Source organism: Callorhinus ursinus, unplaced genomic scaffold (genome assembly GCF_003265705.2).
Source record: "Callorhinus ursinus isolate GAN/ISIS: 27379988/994484 unplaced genomic scaffold, GSC_fseal_2.0 scaffold49, whole genome shotgun sequence".
NCBI lineage: Eukaryota > Metazoa > Chordata > Mammalia > Carnivora > Otariidae > Callorhinus > Callorhinus ursinus.
Window position 1 is genome coordinate 10,475,164 of NW_027397111.1, and position 21,576 is coordinate 10,496,739.

General features: G+C 46.5%; 1 protein-coding gene across 1 annotated transcript; it reads left to right on the forward strand.

The window, feature by feature from the left end:
- Positions 1 to 5,804: 5,804 nt before the first annotated feature.
- On the forward strand, positions 5,805 to 15,119 carry HPX (hemopexin). Its single transcript, XM_025848366.2, has 10 exons — positions 5,805 to 5,959; positions 6,107 to 6,171; positions 6,269 to 6,340; positions 6,519 to 6,640; positions 8,504 to 8,657; positions 9,351 to 9,563; positions 9,829 to 9,960; positions 14,268 to 14,398; positions 14,479 to 14,641; positions 14,780 to 15,119. The coding sequence occupies exons 1-10, from the start codon at positions 5,877 to 5,879 to the stop codon at positions 15,037 to 15,039; spliced, it is 1,395 nt and encodes a 464-aa protein (XP_025704151.1). The 5' UTR covers positions 5,805 to 5,876; the 3' UTR covers positions 15,040 to 15,119.
- Positions 15,120 to 21,576: the final 6,457 nt, after the last annotated feature.

Consider the following 21,576-nt stretch of genomic DNA (forward strand, 5'->3'; position numbering starts at 1 on the left):
GCTCAAAGTTCCCAAACTTCTCACACACTCACATTCTTGACATCTAAAAGCAGGGGGATAAAATGGCAATAAAAATGAACTTCCTTGGGTGGGAAGCCCCAGATGGCTTTCCTACCAGACGGAGAACAGGCTGCTGGGGCTGATTTCCATAGATACCAATGTGGGTTGTCTGCCTAAGTCATGCAGACGGTATCTCAAGGTGGGGTTACTCACTTCCTCTTGACCTGATCACAGTGGGCATTCCCCCCCGCCTCCCAATTTAGGCCTTGGGCCCAGAAGTAGCTGGAAGTAGTGCCTGGCAGTAGAGGCAAAGCCTTGACTTAGTTGGCATAAATCTTAAATTATCTTTACAGACTTGGGGATTGCAGCAGAGCCCCCGCTGGGCCAGGTCAGAAAGTTATTTTGTGGTCCCACGAGGTATCACACCTGTCTTATATAGGGCAATCAGGTCATCAGAACAGCCCTCTGGCCATATATGGCCAGCAGGTTCATTTATTCATTCAACAAGCACTTCTGTGCACTTGCTATTGGTCAGAATGGTAGGCCCTGGGAATACAGACAGAAATGTTCTTTGCCCTTACAGAGCTTATAGTTAATTGGGGAAGGCAGGCAAACAAGTAAACACAAGGGTGTAAATGTGTAATAGCAGCCTGTTAAAGCTGTGATGGAAATGAATAGAATGCAATACCTAGAAGAATACGATGCTAAATCGGGTGGGCAAGGAAGGCCTGCAGTGACCTGCAGGCTGGTGTGGGGGTTGGGTAAGGAACCACCTGTGTTAAGAAGAGAAGGTAGAGATTTCCAGACAAAGGAAGAGCAGGTACAAATGTCCCGAGGGGTCAAGATCTCGGTGTATTGAAGGACCTGAAAGGAGGCCTGGGTGAAGTGGAGGAAGAGAGGAAAGGAACAAGTTTGGAGAGTCAGGCCTGTGTTGGATGGATTATTTAAGTCAGATAGAGTTTGGATTTGATCTGGAGTATCCTAGTAAAGCACAGAAAGGTTTAAGTGCCAGAGATGAGAGGATGCCTTATGGGATGAACAGGTAGCTGGACAGCGATTCCGTGAGGTGGAAAGAAAAGTGAGAATAAAAAACAGAACAAAATTCAACCTCTCTAAACTGCTCCCCTTGAAGACCATAGATACCTTACAATCATCTAGAGTCTTCCAGTTCTGCAGATGTTTTCTAAGAAAAAATTGGGAAAGGCACAAAGAGGTGTGAGCACCAATGTTTATCACAGCTTTACTTATAATAGGAAAAAAATAATCCTAGAAATACTGAAGTGTCCCTCAGCTGGGAATAGCTATATAAAGTTTTGCTTAAATATATAGTGGAATTATACGCATCCTTTTAAAAATGCCAATGTCTGAGGTACACTAAGGAAGAAAAAGCTTTTATAAAATTACATCTTTGTTTCAGAAGGGATGTTGGAAGAATAGAGAAAGGCTAGAATAGATAAAATGTTCATAGTGGTGTTCTCTGATTAGTAGAATTAAAGTTGATTTTTGTCTTCAAGGAAGAACAAAACCTTTAAGCAGGAGCATTAAGGTGATTTTAGGCATGTTTTTGAAGACTGTGCTTGCTATGAAGAATATACCCTAGAGGGGCAGGAGAAGCAGGGAGGAAGGGGCTATTTCAGTGGTCAAACAAGAGATGATGGTGTTTGCATTTTGAGGGAGGCAGAGAGAAGTGGATAAATTTTAGGTCTGACCAGAAAGTAGGAACAATAGAATTCAATACTAACACATACAGCATTTCAGGCCCTGCTCTAAGAACTGAAGAAATAGTGGTAAATAAAGCAGATGACATCTTTGTCCTGTCCACTCAGGCAGTCTGGTGGGCAGTGGGGTGCTGGAGCTGGTTCATACCGGCTCACAGGACTCATGGTTCAATTTTCAGGAATTTTGACAGCTGGTTGTTGAAACCCAGCCATTATTAAAAATTAAGTTATGTAAATTTGAAGTCCAATATAATACTCAAAACTCATCACTTCCTAATTATTTTACTGCATTTTACTCTTACCTGTGTTCTCCAGGTTATTTACACCTATTGTATCTGCCCGGTGGAAACACCATATAGTAAGTAGTACATTACTGTGCACTTCTTCTTAATTCCACTTTGGTGATGTCTTATTTGTAGCTTGAGGATGGCCATAATAGGAGATTTACCCACAGAAATTAGCGCATGCTACAAATCAGGGCTTTCTCCCTGCTGGAGAGCTGGCTGTTACACATGTATCAGCACCTCCTTTGATAGAGTAACGAGCACAGCCTGAGAAGTCCGGCAGCCAGAACTTCACGTAGCTCTACCACTTGCTAACAATGGGATTTGGCTATGATACCTAATATCAGTTCCCTCATTTGTAAAATGGGACAGATAGTATCATATATATATACATATATATATGAGATTTTATATATATATATATCTCATATTTATGATTTAATGAAATAATCCATATGAAGCACAGTGCCAGGCACATACATGTGCCCAAGAAATATAGGCAAATTATGAGTATATTTATTCATAGAGAAGCAAGAATGGACTATGCAGGGAGGCCCATTATAGCCAGAACAAGAACAGACGTGCATGGTTGGAGGAGTCAGTGGGAGCAGCTAGCTCTTTTTGGTGCCGGGAGCTTTATCCCAAGCCCTCTAAGTCACAGAAAAGGAATCCAGGCTCTGCTCCTGGGAGAATACAGCCACAGGCTGCAGGCCCAGCACATGCAGCCCTCAGTGGGCCCCAGGAGAAATGACTGAGATCAGAGAACTCAGACCAGGGGTGGGGCAGGCTGGACACAGTCATTCCAAGGGACAGTGGGTCAGTGTCCAGTTTAAATGTAGCCCGTGCAATGCAAGAGGAAGCTCTGCCCATGAAGACATTTGCAGGCCCACATTCAGACTCCCTTCAGGGAGTTGCTGGATAGGATTGGGAAGACCACAAGGAAAAGGGATGGTTGGCTTTTTCTGGGTTTGAATTCCCCAGGAAATCAAGCAAGAGACTGAGGTTCCCGCAAACCTGTTCTGGGCAGCAGAGGTTTGCAGAGGAAGGGGTACCGCTAAGGCCCCATAGCCAGGCTCAGAGGAGTGAGGCAAGAAGCCTATGGAGAGCCAGTTTCCGAGCCTCTGGCCTCCGGTTGAAGGGTGGGTGTGCACTGAACCCTGTGGCCTCCAGGGGGCGCTCAGGACCAAGTATGGACAAGCACTTTCTCAGCCCAGGCCAGAAAGCTGGGAGGGACTCTGGAGAAGCAGAAATGGCCGCCTCAAGTGAGCAGAGAAGCAAGGCCAGCCCTGTGTGGGTCCCCTGAGAAGAGTTGCCTTGTGCCCTGTGATGGACACCAGAATGGCCAACATAGCCACAGCCTTGGTTCCCAAACTCCACCTCTTAGCTCCTGCTCAGAACTTGAACTTCAACAGAACTGCCTGCTTGTGCAGACACGCTGCTTGTCTAGTCCCTGTGAAGGTGGGCCAGGGGAGATGGGCAGGGGCATGGGGAGGGCATGATGGGGAGGTTGGGGAGCAGGGAGGGCAGGGGAAGCCTCCTATAATGCTACCTAAGACCCCTTAGGGTAGAAAAGAGAATTAGGAAACAGTAGTGAAAAAGTGCCACAAATCACTCTTCTGGATAGCACCCGGGGTGCTGTGAAGGGAACCAGTGCTGTGTGGGGAAAAAAGAGGCTAAGCTGAAAAATCCCATCCAGTATATGTTCTCAGAGTCCTGCTAGGCCAAAGGAGGCTGCTAGCTGCTCCCCTGGACCAGCAGGGCTATGCAGCATCCTGATAATATAGGTATGTATTGAATATGATATATATTGAAGACCCCCTCACCGTGGATTTTCGGAGGAGTGTTTGTGACTCAGTGTGAAAACCTCCCTCTTCCCTGGCAGGCTCAGTGAAATCTGTAGGACATGTAGGCACAGGTCCGGAGCTAGAGACAGTGGTTGAGGGGGTTGCCGATGAAGGGCCACTGGATGCTCAGTAGGAAGAACCCCAGGAAGGTTATATGAGGTTTTACAGACTGAGAGGCAAAAAAAAAAAAAAAAAAAAAAAGGTGAGAGTGAGTTAGGGTGGTGCTCCCTGTGCCCAGTGCCCAGAAACTGGGCGGAGCAGGTCCAACCAGGGATGCCCTGCAGTAGGGAGAAGGTGGGTGTCAGGTATCTGCCATAGGAACCCTGGCATTTGCCCATGCTGCCAAAGGCTTGGGGAGTCCAGCTTTGCCCACTAACTAGTGGGGAGGAATGATGTTAAAAGGCACATTTTCATTTATAAGTGAAGTGAGAACACTGGGCCTGATGGCAGAGGCCCAGTGACATGTTCCAGAGGCCCCACACATCTTTGTTTTCCTGTTGGGAGGAAACATTGCAGAGTAGGAGAGGAATCTGAGGTCTTTGCTAAGGTTATATAGTGGAATGTCAGGGGCATGGAGCCATCTCAGATGGATCAGGGCCCTTTCAGGCTGGACTAGGGAACAGGGGTCCTAGAACCTCAGCCTAGCCCATAGCTGACTGCCCATATTTGTCTTTTGATTCAGCAGCCAAGTCTCCGATGGAGATGGGGCAGGCTTTGGGAGTGGCCCCAAGGAGTGCTGAAGATAGCAGATGCTAGAGATAACAGGTGGGATCCCAGGGCTGGAGGAAGAGAGGGATGTGGGGATGGGACACTGGAGAGAGAAACAAGACCATCAGATGAAGGGCAGTGACAAGGGGACCTGTGACCCCTGGGCCACAATACGCCTCCCATGATTAACACACCTCAACTCCCGATATTCCCCTCACCCCAGAAGGAGAGAAAGTTGTTAGGAATTCAGCTGCAACATTAGCAATGCCAGTCAGTAGGTGAAATCCATTTTTTTTTTCATTCAACAAAGAGTTACTGAGCACCTATTATGCACCAGGTACTGTTTTAGGTGGAGAGAATGTAATGGTAAACAAGATGGGCAAAACAAAGAAAAAAAGCAACAAATAAGTAGATGAAATAATTTCACGCTTTAAAAAGTGACATGAAGGAAATATGCAAATGTCGGAAATGGCTAGATAAGGTGGTCAAGAAAGGCTTCGTTGAGAAGATAGCATTTAGGCAAGACTCAGCAGTAAATATTGTGAAACCCCAGTTACAGTTCTGTTTATTCTGTGATGGGTAAATAAAGTCCTTTTCCCTTAAGGTGGAAATTACCAAGAAAGACTAATCACTAGAAATGCAATATGCAAGAGAGAGACACCTCTTTCTGCCCCGTTCAGCCCTTCCCTCCCAGGTGATCTTTCCAAGTACTTTGCCAGTAGGGGTGGGGCCGGGGATGGGACTTGGACATTTGGCGACGGTGAAATATAATTGACCCATCAAGGGCAAAGCTGAAAGGGTTTGGGAATGCCCCAGAAAGACCCCTGAGGAAGCTTGGAAAAAGCTGTTCTCTGGGTATTTCTAAGTGTGTTTGCTAAATAGATGTAAGTATCAGTGTCTTTAGCTGTCTTAGAGCATGGCTTGACACTTAGTACACAAAAATGGTAGTTTCCTCTGCTTCTCTCTTCCCACATTGTAGAGGTAAATCCAACCACAGAAAGGTGATCCTCAGTTAATCTACATCCTTCCTTGACCCATCATCAAGGTGATGAGAGTCACAGTTGGGCTTCAGTGGCATGGGCTAGTTACTGCTCAAAAGTCATTGAAGGGGCATGGGGCCTCTTGCCAGGAAGAGTTAGTCCTGGACTCAGATTTCTGTCCAGACCCTGACCTTATTTGCACTGACGTAATCATCCAATATTGGCATAGTTCTGAGAGACAGGACTTGGACCATCAGCAGGCTCGTGGTGGGGGTGGTGCTGCCACCATCTCTATATAGGGAGCTGAGCCAGGTGCCCAGAGCTGTCCTGTGGCATCTCAGCATGGCTCGGGCATGGGGAATACCCGTTGCACTGGGGTTGTTGGGCCTGTGGTGGTCTCTGGCTGTTGCCCACCCTCTTCCTCCGTGAGTAAAGCTGGAGGTGGGGAAGGACTGGGGACTGGGCTAGAGTGGCATAGGGCCAGTTTTTAGGCTGGGGCAAGTTTGAAGACAGGAGCTAAGGAAGAGGGATTGGGCCCAGTGGATCCAGGCAACCATCTGTCTTCTCTCTAGGGACGGTACCCCTGGGAACAGGACCGAAGGAGGGAGTGGGACCAGAGTGAACCCAGACGTGACCGGTGAGGCCCTGACTCCCCGAGTCTGTCTGTCTGGCTGTGTCTCTGCGTTATATTACCTGACTGGTCTTTTACTTGCATGTCCCCACCCCCACCCCAGAACTCTGCTTGGATGGCTGGAGCTTTGATGCTACCACCCTGGATGAACATGGGGCCATGCTGTTTTTTAAAGGTAGGAGGGGCTGGGTTTGGGGCATTTGGGACGGCAGACCTGGTCCTATTCTCCGAGGTTGTATCTGTCTGTGGGAGATCTTAGGAATTATCTGAGGGCATCACCCACAGCTTCTCTGTAACTATCTCAGTAGGCCAAAAGTTTGTTCTGGGTCCCTCAGTGAGTGTGTGTTTTTCAGGGGAGTTTGTGTGGAAGAGTCACAAATGGGTCCGGGAGTTAATCTCAGAGAGGTGGAAGAATTTCACCAGCCCCGTGGATGCCGCATTCCGCCGTGGTCACAACAGTGTCTTCCTGATCAAGGTACTGCTGGGCCAAGGTCAGGGCAGGGCCGGGAAGTGCTGGAATGGACACTAGAGACCCTCCCTCAGGTGACCCTAGCATGGATGCCTTACAGTAGGTTCCAGGCTTCTCACCCTGTGCCTTCCTTTCCTGAAAAAGCTCAAGCTGAGGGAATGTATGTGCATGTGGGCCTGGCAAGCACAGCACCCAGTGGCTATCCTTCAGGCCCAATCTTTGTCCAGACCTCTCTGCTACTCCTCATGCTGTTGGCCATCCTTTCCTTCCTGGTAATATTTTCCCTTGGTCTCCATCACTCTGCCTCACAGACTCTTCGTATGGTGACCAGGCTGCTCATAACAATGGCACCTGGCCAAAGGGTGAGGGGAAGATGAAGTCCAGCCTGCTGTGCTCACCAAGTCCCATGTCCTGGTCCAGGCTGTGTCTGCGTAGAGGAAGCGCGCCTTCTCCTGATTTGTACAAGGCTCTGTGTGCTTGGGGCAGCCCTCACTGCCAGCTTTCTGTCCCCTCCTGCCTCTTTCCTGCTGTTTTCCAGCTTCCTGTCCTCAGCCAGTCCCTGAATGTTCCTTGGTGATCTGTCCCAGCCCTTCAAAACACCCTCCCTGCATGATCTCAACCGCTACCGCGGCTCTGAGGACTTCCTATGCTGTGGGCACCAGATCTGGATCTCTCCCAGAGCTCCAGATATCTCTTTCCAATTTCCTGGCAGATATCTTTGGCTTAGATGTTCTGTGGGTGCCTCAAATTCAGTATCCCCCAAACTGAGTTTACTACCTTTCTTACAAACCCACCCTTTCTGCTGTGTCCCCTATTTCTTTTTACTTTTTCTTTTTTTTTTTAAAGATTTTACTTATTTATTTGAGAGAGAGAGAGAATGAGAGATAGAAAGCACGAGAGGGAAGAGGGTCAGAGGGAGAAGCAGACTCCCTGCTGAGCAGGAAGCCCGATGTGGGACTCGATCCCGGGACTCCAGGATCATGACCTGAGCCGAAGGCAGTCGCTTAACCAACTGAGCCACCCAGGCGCCCTGTGTCCCCTATTTCATTAAGTGTCACCACCCTGTGCTAATTCCTGCAAGGCAGGTACGCGTGGGTCTTGAGATCTGGCCTTTGGTTGACTTTCCAGGCTTAACTCCTCCCCCGCCACATTCACTTTGTGCCACCTACAGGAGACTACCTATAATTTTCTGAGCATGCTCTGTACCTGCTGCTCCCTCTGCTGGTAACACCCTTTCCACAATTGTCCCACTGAATTCCTACTCAAGTTTTCAACTCTTGGCCCCAATGCTTCCTCCTCTGTGAAGCCTTCCAGGAATTCTCTACGTAGGCTTAAGCACTCCCCTTATATTCCCAATGCACTTCACACGTTTCCACTTTGGTGGTTGCATGGCTAGGATTGTTAGGAACCTTTCTGCTTTTCTATAGTGAACTCCTGGAAGGCAGAGACAGTCTTGTCATCCCTTTATCTCCAGTGCCTTTCACAATATCTGGCATATAGTAGTCATTCAGCATATTCGAGTGAATGGATGAATAAATAGATGAACAAATGAATATATGAATGGATGGTTGATCGCAGGATGACTGTTTGTGGATATGTTTGCCAAGATTAATGGTATTACAGATAAGTGTGTCATGGGAGTGGTCAGATGTGTGCATGTGCTATAGCAACAGTGGCAGGATTTGCACATACTAAGAGTATGTATTTGTGCAAGGGGCAGCACATTGTCGTCCACAGGTGGATTGAAAGTGTGTAGGGCTGCGGGGGAGCGGGGATACTGTATAAATGCAATAGATCAAAGATGTTATGTGCGAATGCAGGTGGCAGTATGTGGGGTCCACAGTTAAAAATAGAGTGATTTGTATGTAGGGAGACAAAGTCTGGGTGTATCCTCCTGAGAAGAAGGAGAAAGGCTATCCGAAGTTGCTCCAAGAAGAGTTTCCTGGAATCCCATCACCGGTGGATGCAGCTGTGGAATGTCACCGTGGGGAATGCCAAGAGGAGGGTGTCCTCTTCTTCAAAGGTCAGCACAGGCTGGAACAAGAGAGCCTGGAGTAATGGGTGGGTTGGTGGTGATTGAGGTAGTGGCAGGGATGGTGGTGGTGTTGGAGCACCATGTGGCTTCCCAAGGAAGGGAAGAAATAGAGAAGCTGGTTATGGTCTAGAGGTCAAATAGGGAAAGGAGAGGAAGTCACCCTGGGTGAGGTAACTGGGTGTAATTCTGCTAAAAGTTCTTCACTGTTCCCCATGATCCTTAGGATAAATCTATGTTCCTTAGTCTTACGTACAAGGTTCTCCATGACGAAGTTCCTACTGACTCTCCAGCCTTGACACTCATCATGCCTTTACCTTGAGTATGAAGTTCCAGAGACTCTATGCTCTTCCCTGTACACCTCATTTGCTTCAAGCTTCAGACTTTCCTCTCTCTGGAGTTCCATCTCCTCCTCTTCTCTGCCTTGTGATTCCTGCTTCGGGTATTAGTTTAACTATCACCTCTGGAAACCTTTCCCTGTCTCTCCTCACTGCACTTGCTGAGCCAATCATATGCATTTTGCTGCTGAATTTTATTATATGATCACTCTCTTCAACTGTTTCCCTGCTGGGCTGTGAGTTCCATGGGGCCAGGACCATATCTGGCCCATTACGGGGCCCAATGCTAGCATAAGGGAGGGCATAGCCTGGCCTCACTGAATGTTTGTTGATTGACTGGGCAAAGGTAACCAAACGTGGTTCTGGGACTTGGCTACGAGAACCAAAAAGGAGCGCTCTTGGCCAGCTGTTGGGGAATGCTCCTCTGCCCTGTACTGGCTCAGCCGCTACTACTGCTTCCGGGGTAACCAGTTCCTGCGCTTCCACCCCATCACGGGAGAGGTGCTTCCCAAGTACCCTCTGGATGTTCGAGACTACTTCATACCCTGCCCTGGCAGAGGTGAGAAAGCCCTGGTCCCTGAAATCTACTAGAATTCATCTACCTTCCCTGAGTTTGCAGACCCCATATACCCTAGCTCCTACCTTAATTCTGTGGTATAGCACTTGGCCCTTGCCCTAGCCCAGTCTCCATTCTGGACCTTCTCAGTTGTCCTGCTATGGAAGAAGTCTACATCCCCACTAACCCTAGCCATCTCTCCCACCTCGGACTTCATTCTGACCTCTGGCCTCCCTCTATGTTCCCCCTCACCTATTTCTCTCCCCAGGCCATGGACACAGGAATGGGACGGGCCATGGGAATGATACCCATCGTGGCCATGGGGCTATGCGCTGTAGCCCATATCTAGTCTTGTCTGCACTGCTGACTGACAACCATGGTGCCACATATGCCTTCAGTGGTGAGAGATGCCTCCTGACGCCCCCATCTCTGCCCTCCATCCCTCCCGTCTCTTCCATGTGTCCCCCATCTCTGATAGACTGCCTCCATTTTCATCACTGCGTGCCTTATTTTGTCCCCTGAATCCCATCCTTAGCATCCTCAGCATGCAGTTTTTTATCCCTCATCTCCTCTGATGCATATTGTTCAACTTTGTCTCTCATTGCCCAGGCCTCTAACTTCATCTACCTGTTTACCTTACAGTACTGTCTACTCTTGGGCCTGTGCCCTCTTTATGTCCCTAGGACTCCTCATATTCCCTTTGCTCTTGCATGTCTTGCCAGGTCCTCTAGCTCCCCTTAAGCATATCCTTAGCAGCTCCATCTTTTTCCAAGTGCCTCTTCATTCTTAGCTCAGGCCTCTGGGCACAGCATTACCTAGGGATGAGATGTTCCTATTGCTGAGAACCAGACAAGAAATTTTGGGTCCCTTAGACCTTTAGGAGATAGATTTGCTGGCCTGAGGAGGTTTTTACTCTTAGTGACCAGAGAGACACCTCTCTCCAGACCTGTGGCATTAACTGGTAAAAGTCATGTAATGATACCTAGGGATGTTCTGGTGTTAGTCAGGCAGATAGTGATGAGTCTTGATCTACCCTTGAGAATAGCTCCAAGAGAAGGAGTAAACAATACTCAGCCTAAGACGTATGTATGATCAGATACAAATGTAAAATAGTGGTGAGGACATAGAATAGTGAAAATCCTTTTTGCTCCTAACCCCTGGACAAATCTGATCAGATATGACTACCAAGCTATAATGAAAAAGACACAGTCATGAGGAGAGTATATCCCCACAACAGGAATGCATGTTGTAATGAGAACATTCATCCATGATGAAACACACACCTGCAGTGAAAATATAGACTTATACTGAGAATATATGTCATAGTAAGAACATAATTATCAGAACATGCAGCTATGGTGAGAGCGTGGGACCATTGGGAGGACAGACAGAAAAAGTGAGACAGAGATAGAGGTAGGTAGGTAGGTAGGTAGAGATACTGAGAAGACAGGGCCACAGGGACCACATAAAGATGTAGAGAGAATACCCAGCCATGGAGAGATCACAGAACCTCCAGGCCATGTGGCCATGAATAGAATGCAGCTGAACTCCTAAATCAAAAGTATTAGATATGTTTCCTAGCTGATGAGAGAACACTGTTACATTAAAAATCCCCAGCTGAGGTGAGAACTCACCATCTTGGTGACAACACTAGTGTGACCCAGTTACTCAGCATAGGGCTGGTCCTCTCCCCTCTCTGATATATTTCTCTTTTCTCTGCCTCCTAGCTTCCTACCCATTCTTTCTGCTTTTTCACAATGTTGGCTTGCACAAGGCCCATCATGCCCTCTCCCTTCTCCTATTCATGACCTTTCAGCCTCAGGTCCAACTGAGAACTGCCTCTGTTGCTCTCTTTTTTACTACTCGGGTTGCCAGAGAGGAAATCTGACTGACCCAGCCCATATTTTTATTCTAGACCACACTGAAGTGCTTACTGGTCAGTCTGTGCCTTGCCTGGTGATGCATCAGGGGCTCATCACTTATTTCCTCTGCACAAAGAGCACCACAGCTCATTCTCAAAATAGGGGTAGTTTCAAGAGGAATTGAAGGTGGATATGTAGTCACTATGATATGCCCAGTAAACAGCCATAAAGGGAACTTGTGGCTATAGTGAGAAGACCAGCTATTTATGCAACAAATATTTATTGAGCACCTGAGAAGCACTGGACATAGTTCTAAAGCACGGGGATACAGTAGCCAACATGGCAGATGAGACATGCCCTCATGGAGCCTGCTAGAGGGAGAGAGGACAATAAGAAAGAGAAAGAAGAGTTGGGAGGCTGATGTGAACGCAGTAAGGTGATTTGAAGTCAAAAATGTATCTGCACTGAGATATTTTAAAATATTTCTTATTGCTTTTAAATGTGTGAGTAAAAAATGAAACTTCTCAAAAAAAAAAAAAGAAAGAGAAAGAAGAGATACTTTTAGGTAGTTGTGAAGTGTTCTAGGAACATCAGGATGTTGCTCATCCTCAAATACCATTTGGAGCTGGTATAAATGGATTTAAAAATTGTTGATGTTTTTAAATATAAAATAAAAAATGTTAGGTGTCAAAAAAAGCTGTGAAGAAATTAAGACAGGATAATGAGGTAGAGTTGAGGGAAATGAGGGGCCCCTTCTTTGAAGAGATGTTTTTGAGCTGAGATTTCAGTAATAAAAAGGCATTAGGTAAATAAGATGAAATCAGAGAGGGAGGCAAACCATAAGAGACTCTCTCTTTTTTTTTTGAGGAGAGAGAGCAAGAGAGAGACAGCACAAGCAGGGGGAAGCACAAGAGGGAGAAGCAGGTTCCCCGCTGAGCAAGGAGCCCGATGTGGGACTTGATCCCAGGACCCTGGGATCATGACCTGAGCCGAAGGCAGTTGCTTAACTGACTGGGCCACCCAAGTATCCCAAGAGACTCTTAACTATAGGAAACAAACTGAGAGTTGCTGGAGGGGAGGGGGGTGAGGGGGATAGAATAACTGGGTGATGGGCATTAAGGAGGGCACTTGATGAAATGAGCACTGAGTGTTGTATGCAACTGACGAATCACTAAATTCTACCCCTGAAACTAATAACACAATGTACATTAACTAAATTGAATTTAAATAAAAACTTTTTTTTTTAAAGCATTAGGTAAATAAAGCTAGGGGAAAAGCATTTTAGGGAGGATGGATAGCAAATACTTTGAGGAATCAGGAAAGAAGGCCAGAGTGGCTAGAGAATAATGAAAGAGCTGGTGAGTGGCTTGAAAAAGGGAGACAGGGGCCAGATTACATATGCCTGGTAAGGATTTTCAACTATGAAAGAAAGCCAGGAGGGGGTCTTGAGCAGGGCTGTGATATGTTCTCACTTATTTTTTAAAGATCATCCTGGAGCATACAAGTCATAAGAGATACAATGGTGTAAGCAGGGGATCCAGCAAGTATAGTAGTTCTTGCAGCTGTCTGGATTAGAGGTAATGACAGCTTGGACTAGGATTATAGCAAGCAGGGGTGGTGAGGAGTCATCTTGATATATTTTGGAGGTCGAGGTGACAGCATTAACTAATGGATTGAATATTGGTTGGAGTGGGGAACAAAAAAGAGAGGTCTTAAGAATGACTTAGCTTTTTGGGACTAGGCAACTCGGTGACTGTTGGTTCCTTTTTCTAAAATTGGGAAAGATTAAGGAAAGAGTAGGTAGGGGTGTGTGTGTGTGTGTGTTTGGCAGGGAGCAGACATCAGCTTGGACACTGTAGGGTGTTGGTGCCTAATGGCCCCAAATGGACATAGTGGGTAGGCAGTTAAGTTTGAGCCTGCTGCCCAAAGGAGAGGTCCACGAAAGCTGAAGAGAACAGATCCAAAGTCATCAGCATATAGATGGTATTTTAAGCCCTAGACTAGGTGAAATCACCAAAAGAGTGAGTGTAGGTAGTGAAGAGGCCCAAACTGGAGGATTCCAATATAACATATCAGGCTAAAGAGAAGGGTAGTAAAAAAAAAAAAAAATAAGAGGAACACTGGAAGAGGCTGGTATCACAGAAGCCAAGATCCAAAAAAAGATATTTCAAGAAGAGAGTCGTGAGCAGTCAAATGCTGCTGAGAGGTGGAGCAGGATGGAGACAGAGAAGTGACGATTAGATTTGCAAGTTGGAGGACACTGACGACCTTGAAGAGTACAGTTTCAATGGAGGAGGGAAACAAGTATAAGTGAAGTGGTTAAGGAAGGAAAGGTAAATGGGAACTTAGTTCCATTAATAAATTGTTATGAGAAGGGGAGAAGAAAATTAGGGCACTGGTCTGGCTACTCCCTCATTCTCCTGCCACCTCAAGGGATTAGAGAACACAGCCAGAATGAGAACACTTGGTGGGAGCATGCTGTGGTGCTTCTCTTTTAACTTCTGGTCACTGTCCCTCATTGTCTATAGTATCTCTGTACATGGATGTCTGAGATACATAGGGAGCGGCTGCCAAACCCCATGACATTGGCCTCACTTGGCACCTTAGCCACTGTTCTCCATGCTTGCCCTTCTGTCAGGCCCTAGTGACTCCAGCTCCAGTCAGGTCACCATGCCCAACTTTGCTGATCAAGTCCTGCTCTATCTCCTCTCACCTGGCCTCTACCCTCTTGGCCTCTGGATGTATTCTCTCCTCCCTCTCAGGACCTATCCCTGCACCTGTTACTTGCCTATTCACTGCCTGGCCTTTTACCATCAGCACTAGAGGTACCTCTGATACCCCACAGGGTCCCACTACTGGCGTCTGGACACTAGCCGGGATGGGTGGCACAGTTGGCCCATTGCCCATCATTGGCCCCAGGGTCCTTCAACAGTGGATGCTGCCTTTTCCTGGGACAATAAAGTCTACCTAATTCAGGTATGTGTTGGGAGAGAGGCTTGAAATGGGGACTGGGAGAGTATCCAGCTCTATGCTGATTAACGTCCTTTGTCCTCCAGGGCACTCAGGTATATATCTTCCTGACAAAGGGAGGCTATACTCTAGTAGATGGTTATCCAAAGAGGCTGGAGAAGGAATTTGGGAGCCCTCATGGGATCAACCTTGAGGCTGTGGATGCAGCCTTTACTTGTCCTGGGACTTCTCTGCTCCACATTATGGCAGGTGAGGGGCATCTGGATACTGAATGGTGGCTTGTTCTGCTATTTCTCCATGGCATAGATCCCCATCAGGGCTTGGGGAAGGGTAAGGTGAGGATCCCATGATGTGGAAGCTATGTTTTGTCTGGTGCCTTCTTCCCAGGACGGAAGCTGTGGTGGCTGGACCTGAAGTTAGGACCTCAAGCCACGTGGACGGAGCTTCCTTGGCCCCATGAGAAGGTTGACGGAGCCCTGTGTATGGAGAAGTCCCTTGGCCCACATTCATGTTCTGCCAATGGTCCTGGCTTGTACCTCATCCATGGCTCCGATCTGTACTGCTACAGTGATGCGGAGAAACTGAGCACAGCCAAGACCCTTCCCCAGCCCCAGAAAGTGGGGAGCCTCCTGGGTTGCAATCATTGAGAGGAGGGCTCTTAAGATGAGTCTGGCGCAGCTCCTTCTCCGTTTTCCTCACAATAAAGCCAGAGTGCTTCTTTGCTGGACTTGTGGGGCCCTGGTTGTGGAGCGGTCTCATTTCTTTCTTTGAATTGAGAAGCTAGTAATATCTCTTTGGAGGCTGTCAAGTTCAAATGAGGCTGTGGGAAGCAAGGGAGGGAAGGGCTGAGGGGAAAATTCCCAGAAGTAGACTCACACTCTGGACCATGGCCTCATCTGGTTTAAGGCCAACCCCTCCTGACCTGGTGGCCCCTTGCTTTGTGGGAATTTGGTGGATAGAAGGGTAGACTGACAAGTTCTAACTGCCATACAGGGCTTTGTACTGGGAGGCCAGGCCATAGAGTGGTTTCTGACAGGCACCAGGTCCCACGGGACCAGAACTGCTGAGGTCCCTTCACCAGCCTCAATGGCTGGGAGGGAGGACTGAGAGGAATCTGGGCCTCGTAGATCAGGGAGCACCCAGGGCTTGAGGTCGGCTGTGGCTGGGAACAGAGGTTAGGGGTGAGGCACCAGAGCTGTGGGGTCCACTCCCAAGAAGTATCTTGAGCCTTCCCCTTCATCCCTGATGGAGTCTGGATGACTATCGTAGGGCTGGGTGTCCCTCCTTCAATCTGAGAGGTGGGGATAAGGCCAGAGTCTCAGGTCTGGGCCTTATTCATTCAATGTTCTACATCTGGGGCCATCACTGCATCATGCCAGAGAGCTCAGAGGTGTCTAAACAGTTATCCAGCAACTCTGGTACTCAAGGTTAGCTTCCTCCTCTCTATCAAAGGAGGAAATTTAAGTCTCTTCTTTCTTCTCTTCTCCTACCTGCTCTGTCACAGGGAAGCCTCTAGCTTGTCTCCAAGGAACTCCCAGAAAAGGTCCCACTCATGCTTCTTTCATCCACTCAGCACCTCCTAGGTGCTGAACAGTGGGTCATTCAATGAATCACACAGTCCCTGCCCTCAAGAATCTCCAACTCTACATTAGAGTCAAGAGGGGACCCCAGACAAGGCATTAGATAAGTGCAATAAAGTGAGATAGATATTAAGGTGGAAGAGCCTATATACAAAGGAGAGTTGAATCAGCAATACCTGGGATGGAGGATTTAGGAAAGGCTTCATACATAACACTTAATCTGAATTTTAAAAGATGAGTAGAATGTATGGAAGTCCTTTAGCAAATATATATTCACTACCTACTATGCACTTCCATGCCAGGAACATTATAGGCAGAGGAAGTGACCTGAGCAAAATAAAAAGCCAGAGTAGATGAAATAGCCAGGATTGGGAACCACAGTTACTTAGGAGGGCTGAATGAGGGGCTGGTGGGAGATGAGGTTGGAGAAGGAGGCAGGGGCTTGTCAGCTCATGTCAGGCTAAGAAGCATGGATTTTGTATTTGGGGCAATGAAGACCCACTAAGGGATTTTAGACATGGGCATGGCATGCTGAGGTTTGCATTTTAGAGATTACTCTGTGGCAGAGAGGATACTGAGTGAAAGGAGGCCACAGTGGATGTGAGGAGACCACTGAGGAGGTTGGCACTGTGGCCCAGGTGGTGAACCACATAGGCCTGGGCACTGGGTGGCAATGGAAATGGAGAGAAAAAAGGCAGATTAAAAAATATTTAGAAGATGTAATCAGAGAGGGAGAAAAACCTTAAGAGACTCTTTTTTTTAATAAAGATTTTATTTATTTATTTGATAGAGAGAGACACAGCGAGAGAGGGAACACAAGCAGGGGGAGTGGGAGAGGGAGAGGGAGAAGCAGGCTGTGCGCGGAGCAGGGAGTCCGACGCGGGGCTCGATCCCAGGACCCTGGGATCATGACCTGAGTCAAAGGCAGACGCTTAACGACTGAGCCACCCGGGTGCCCCAAGAGACTCTTAACCATAGGAAACAAACTGAGGGTTGTGGAGGGGAGGGGGGTGGGAGGATGGGGTAACTGGGTGATAGCTATTAAGGAGGGCACGTGATATAATGAGCACTGGGTGTTATATACAATAAATGTATATGAATCACTGAATTCTACCTCTGAAACTAATAATACACTACATGTTAATTAACTGAATTTAAATTAAAAAATAAAGAAATTGCACCAAAAAATAGTTAGAAGACAGTCTATAGGACTTGCTGATAGATTGGATAGAGGGGTGAGGGAAAGTGAGAAATCTCACCTCCAAACGGCTCCACAGCTCCTTTCCCCATTCATAATTGCACCTCTCCTTCCCAAATGTCCCATGGTACCTCTTGTAATTCACTCCATGGTTAATAAGCTTCTCTATATTCTTTACACACTCTATCTCTTTACCTCCAGCTTTAACTGAGATCAGGCTCTGCCCCAGGGTCCCTCCTCCTTTCCCTATAGCTGTCCCAATAGATGGGCAATGGTATTAGCTTTAGCATGACTTCCATACACATCTGTACCATTTCTCTTCCTCTTTCTATGCAGGTTAAATTTCTCCTTTGGCATCATGCAAGTGAGCCATACCATTCTTATGGCCATCATCTTCCAACCTCTTGACTATGTTCTCTCAGTTGGTGAAGCCATCCAATTAGTATGGCCAAACTCTAACCCTAGTGATTATTCACAATTGCTCCACCTGTGAAAAATTTCCTTAAATTCCATCCCATTTGTGACCACAACTTCTTATCTTTATCCTTCTGCCTCCTGCACAACTTCATTCTCCTCCAGCTCCTTGCCTTTAGAGATGTTTGATCCCTTTATTATCTCCCAGTCCTCCATTGCCTCAAAGCCATTCTTTTCCTACCCAAATTGAACATCAAGGTCAATCACCTGAACAACTTCCTTAACAATACTTTTATTTCTGGGTGCCTGGGTGGCTCAGTCATTAAGCATCTGCCTTCAGCTCAGGTCATGATCCCAGGTCCTGGGATCGAGCCCCGCATTGGGCTCCCGGCTCAGCAGGAAGCTTGCTGAGGAACACAAGTTCCTTCTCTTGTTGTGTCTCTCTCTGTTAAATAAATAAATAAAATTAAAAAAAAACTTTTATTTCTGTCCCCTTTAACGTCTATTTAATCAAGCCATAAAAAAGGAAAAGAAATACAAAAGCCAATGTTAGGTAGAGAAAGAGTGAGAACTTTAGAATCAGACATGTCCGAATTCCAATCCCAGCTAGGGATTGGAATTACTAATTCTGTATATTTGAGAAATAGCCTCTCTGAGCCTTGTGAATGGTGTATGTGTGTGTATACGCATGCGTGTATGCCAAATAGAAATGTGTATCGTATCAATGACTGTTCAGTACATATACAGAAATCACTCCAGATATTCCAAGTAGAGAAGGATTTAATGCAAAGAATTTGTTACAAAGTCGTAAGGGAGGAGGGTGCCTAGCTGACTCAGTAGAGCATGCAACTCTCAATCTCAGGGTCGTGAGTTCAAGCCCCATGTTGCGTGCAGAGCTTACTTAAAAACAACAACAACAACAACAAGAACAAAGTTGTAAGGGAAGTCCGGAGAAACATAAAAAGGAAAGCAGAGTTACCCAGAGACCAGGAAACTACCACTAATCTTGGTTTAGAGGAGCAAAAGGGAGAAAAGGGGAGCCCAAAGATCAAGGCCGGAACCCACAAATCTGCACTAGCTGCTAATGCACCTGCAGTTTGTACTGCTGATGCTCCTGGAACCACTTCTGCTTTTGCTAGGCAGCAACCACTGCTGCTGCTGTTGCCGGAGGCACCACCAAGAGCTGGAGGACCTCTCCCTTCCTCATGTGATGGTTCCCACTGGCGGAACCTAACTGGAATGAAGTGACAAAGGCATCTGAGAAATGTGTTTTTCAGATTTCCAGCCCTTTCCAGGGGAGATTAGAAAAGAGTGGGTGTGGGGATGAGTTCTGGCAGGCAATATCTGCCACACAGATTCAGCATAACTCTTGGTTGCAAGTAATAAAACCCAACTCAAATTAATGTTAAGTACAAAGGAAATTTACTGACTTATGTGAATTTAGGCAGAGGTAAATACACATGTTAAATTGATGTTACCAGGCATTTGTCTCTCTCCACCCCTTAGCTCTGCTTTCTTTGAGTTGGCTTTGTTCTCAGGCAGGCTCATCTTTCCCGGTGGCAGGATGTCCACCAGGTTTGCCTTCTATGAGTACCTCTTGCCCAACGGTTGCAGGAAAATTCCTGGATCTGATTTCATCATGTGCCCATTTCTGACCTGATCACTTTGACCTGATGATGGGTTAGGAACCCAGTCACTGACGTGGGTATGAGACTGGGGTGACTCCTGTCTGAACCACATAGACTTAGAGTGGGGCGGGATGGATCTTTAAAGAACACTTATGTGCTGCTACCAAAAGGAAGGGGGGCGGGTGCATGCTGTGCAGATCAACAACAAAAATGACATGTTCACAACAGGATAATACTTACCTTGTATGGTTTTTCTTGTTCTCCATCCAAACTTCTTCCCTTCCTCAGCTAAAGACTTTGAAAATGTTGATATCCCTGGGCACGATACCCTTCAACCTCTTTCCTGCTCCACTTTATTATATCCCTCTCCCCTTTCCCGTCAGCCTATAAAGTTAAGGTGTCCGATTCTTCCCCACAAGCCCTTGATTCTACCTCCTCTTGTTGCCTCCAGGATCTCCCTCCATCTCTCATCATCTTTTTTATTTTCAAATTCATCTTCTCTACTGGTATCTTTTTGTAGTTGATATCTGTGTTTAAGTCTCTATCATCTTAAAAAAGACAAAACCAGAATCTAACTTCATATCACTCTTCACTATAGTCTATTCCTCCTTCCAAATTTCTCAAAAGGAAGGTCTGTACTCATTCTACTTCCTCATTTTCATTTGTTCAATTCACTGCATTGTGGCTTCTGCCCTCATTTTCTGCTGACACAGATCATATCATGGGGATCCAGGCCTTCAATGTTGCCAAATTCAAAGGATACTTTTTTACCCTAAACTTACTGGAAGTCTTTGCTGCATTTGATGCTGTTGACCACTTCTTCCTCCTTGAAAGTCTTTCCTCCCTTGGATTTCTTCCATGACATTACTCTCTGCTGATTCTTCTCTTACTGTTTCTTCTCAGTTTTCTTCTTAGCCTTTTTCTCCTCTGCCGGCTCCCCAAATGCTGGTCCCCCTAGGGTTCAGGCCTGGATCCTTTTCTCTTCTCACCCTATATCCTCTTCCTGGGAATGTTTTAGAATAGTCCTGCTGAAGAAGGGTACTGAGCAAGCCCTTGCCAGGCCGAGCATGTGACTTATGAATTCCATTCATCTGGAAAGATTTTACTCCTTATAGATTTTCAAATGATAACAACACCCAGAAGAAAGAGGGTTTATTGAATCAACTACAAGAAAGATTGCAGTATCAAAGCAATACTTATATGTAGTGGTAGAAAAGGCTGCCTTTGCTTCATTAAGTGTTTTCGCTGCTAATAGAGATGAAAGATCTATTCTCCCATATATGGTGCCAACTGCCTGGTAATGCTAAATGGTTGGTCTATTAATCCAAATAGGATAAAGCCAGTACTCTTGGTAAGTGACTCTGGATAGATGTGCTTCTAATTCAAGTTTTTCCTAAATAGGTCCAAGGTAATGATTTTAAAAGATTGCTGTCTCAGAGGGACCTATATTGGTCAGAACCACACACTGAGCATCTAAGGCAATTCATAGGCTACTGGTTGCTCCTAGGTCGTGGAGAACATCAGAAGTGGGGAAGAGATACAATAGAGAGAGGATGGATGAAGGACACAGGTTGACTCCCCATTGATCAGGAAGCTCTGCAGACCTAGGAAGAGTTCAGGGATTCATGAAGACTGTGTGTGTCTTCACATGCACTACATGTGAACTGTACAATTTCCTTTTTACATCTTAGCTAATTAGACTCCTTTCTCCACCCTCCCCCGCCACCCCCGACTATCTGTGTGTCTCTGGTTATCGGAAGAGATTTTCCTGAATATTGCAGCCACCCTATTCAATGGGGTTGGGAAGACAAGTATTCTGTTTTGTAAATGGGTGATATTTCTGGATTTTTTCATTTGCTCCAGCAGAAATCTGGATGTCATCTCTTTATTCCATAGCCAATCAATTGATTGATCACTACTTTTTGTGAATTCTACCTACTGAATATTTATTAAACCTATGCAACTTTCTCCATTCCTACTCCTACCACTATAATCACCTGCTACCTAGAACATCAACTGCCTTCTAACTGGTCCCCACACTGCCAATTTTGCTCTATCTATTCTCCACTTAGCAGCTGGAAGCGATCTTCTAAAATGCAAGGGGGGACATGCCACTCTCCTGCCTCAAACACTTTGATGATTTTCCATTCCCCTTAAAATAATGTCCAAAACCCTCAGCCTAATAGGCCCTTTTTGACTTGGTACGTAACCACCCTCTCCAGCTCATCTAATAAGACGAGAATACTTCTAATAAGAATACTTCACCATTATTACATCCATACTGGCCTTTTTGTACTTCTCCTTGGACTTGGAATAATTTTCTCTTCTGGCTGACCTCCATCTCCTTTACCCCTTCCCCTCACA

Excerpts from the sequence above, each read along its gene's own strand:
- HPX (XM_025848366.2), top strand. The coding sequence starts at position 5,877 with ATGGCTCGGGCATGGGGAATACCCGTTGCACTGGGGTTGTTGGGCCTG. Across the intron at positions 9,564-9,828 it reads CATACCCTGCCCTGGCAGAG|GCCATGGACACAGGAATGGG; the intron begins GTGAGAAAGCCC and ends TTCTCTCCCCAG. Across the intron at positions 14,642-14,779 it reads TCTGCTCCACATTATGGCAG|GACGGAAGCTGTGGTGGCTG; the intron begins GTGAGGGGCATC and ends CCTTCTTCCCAG.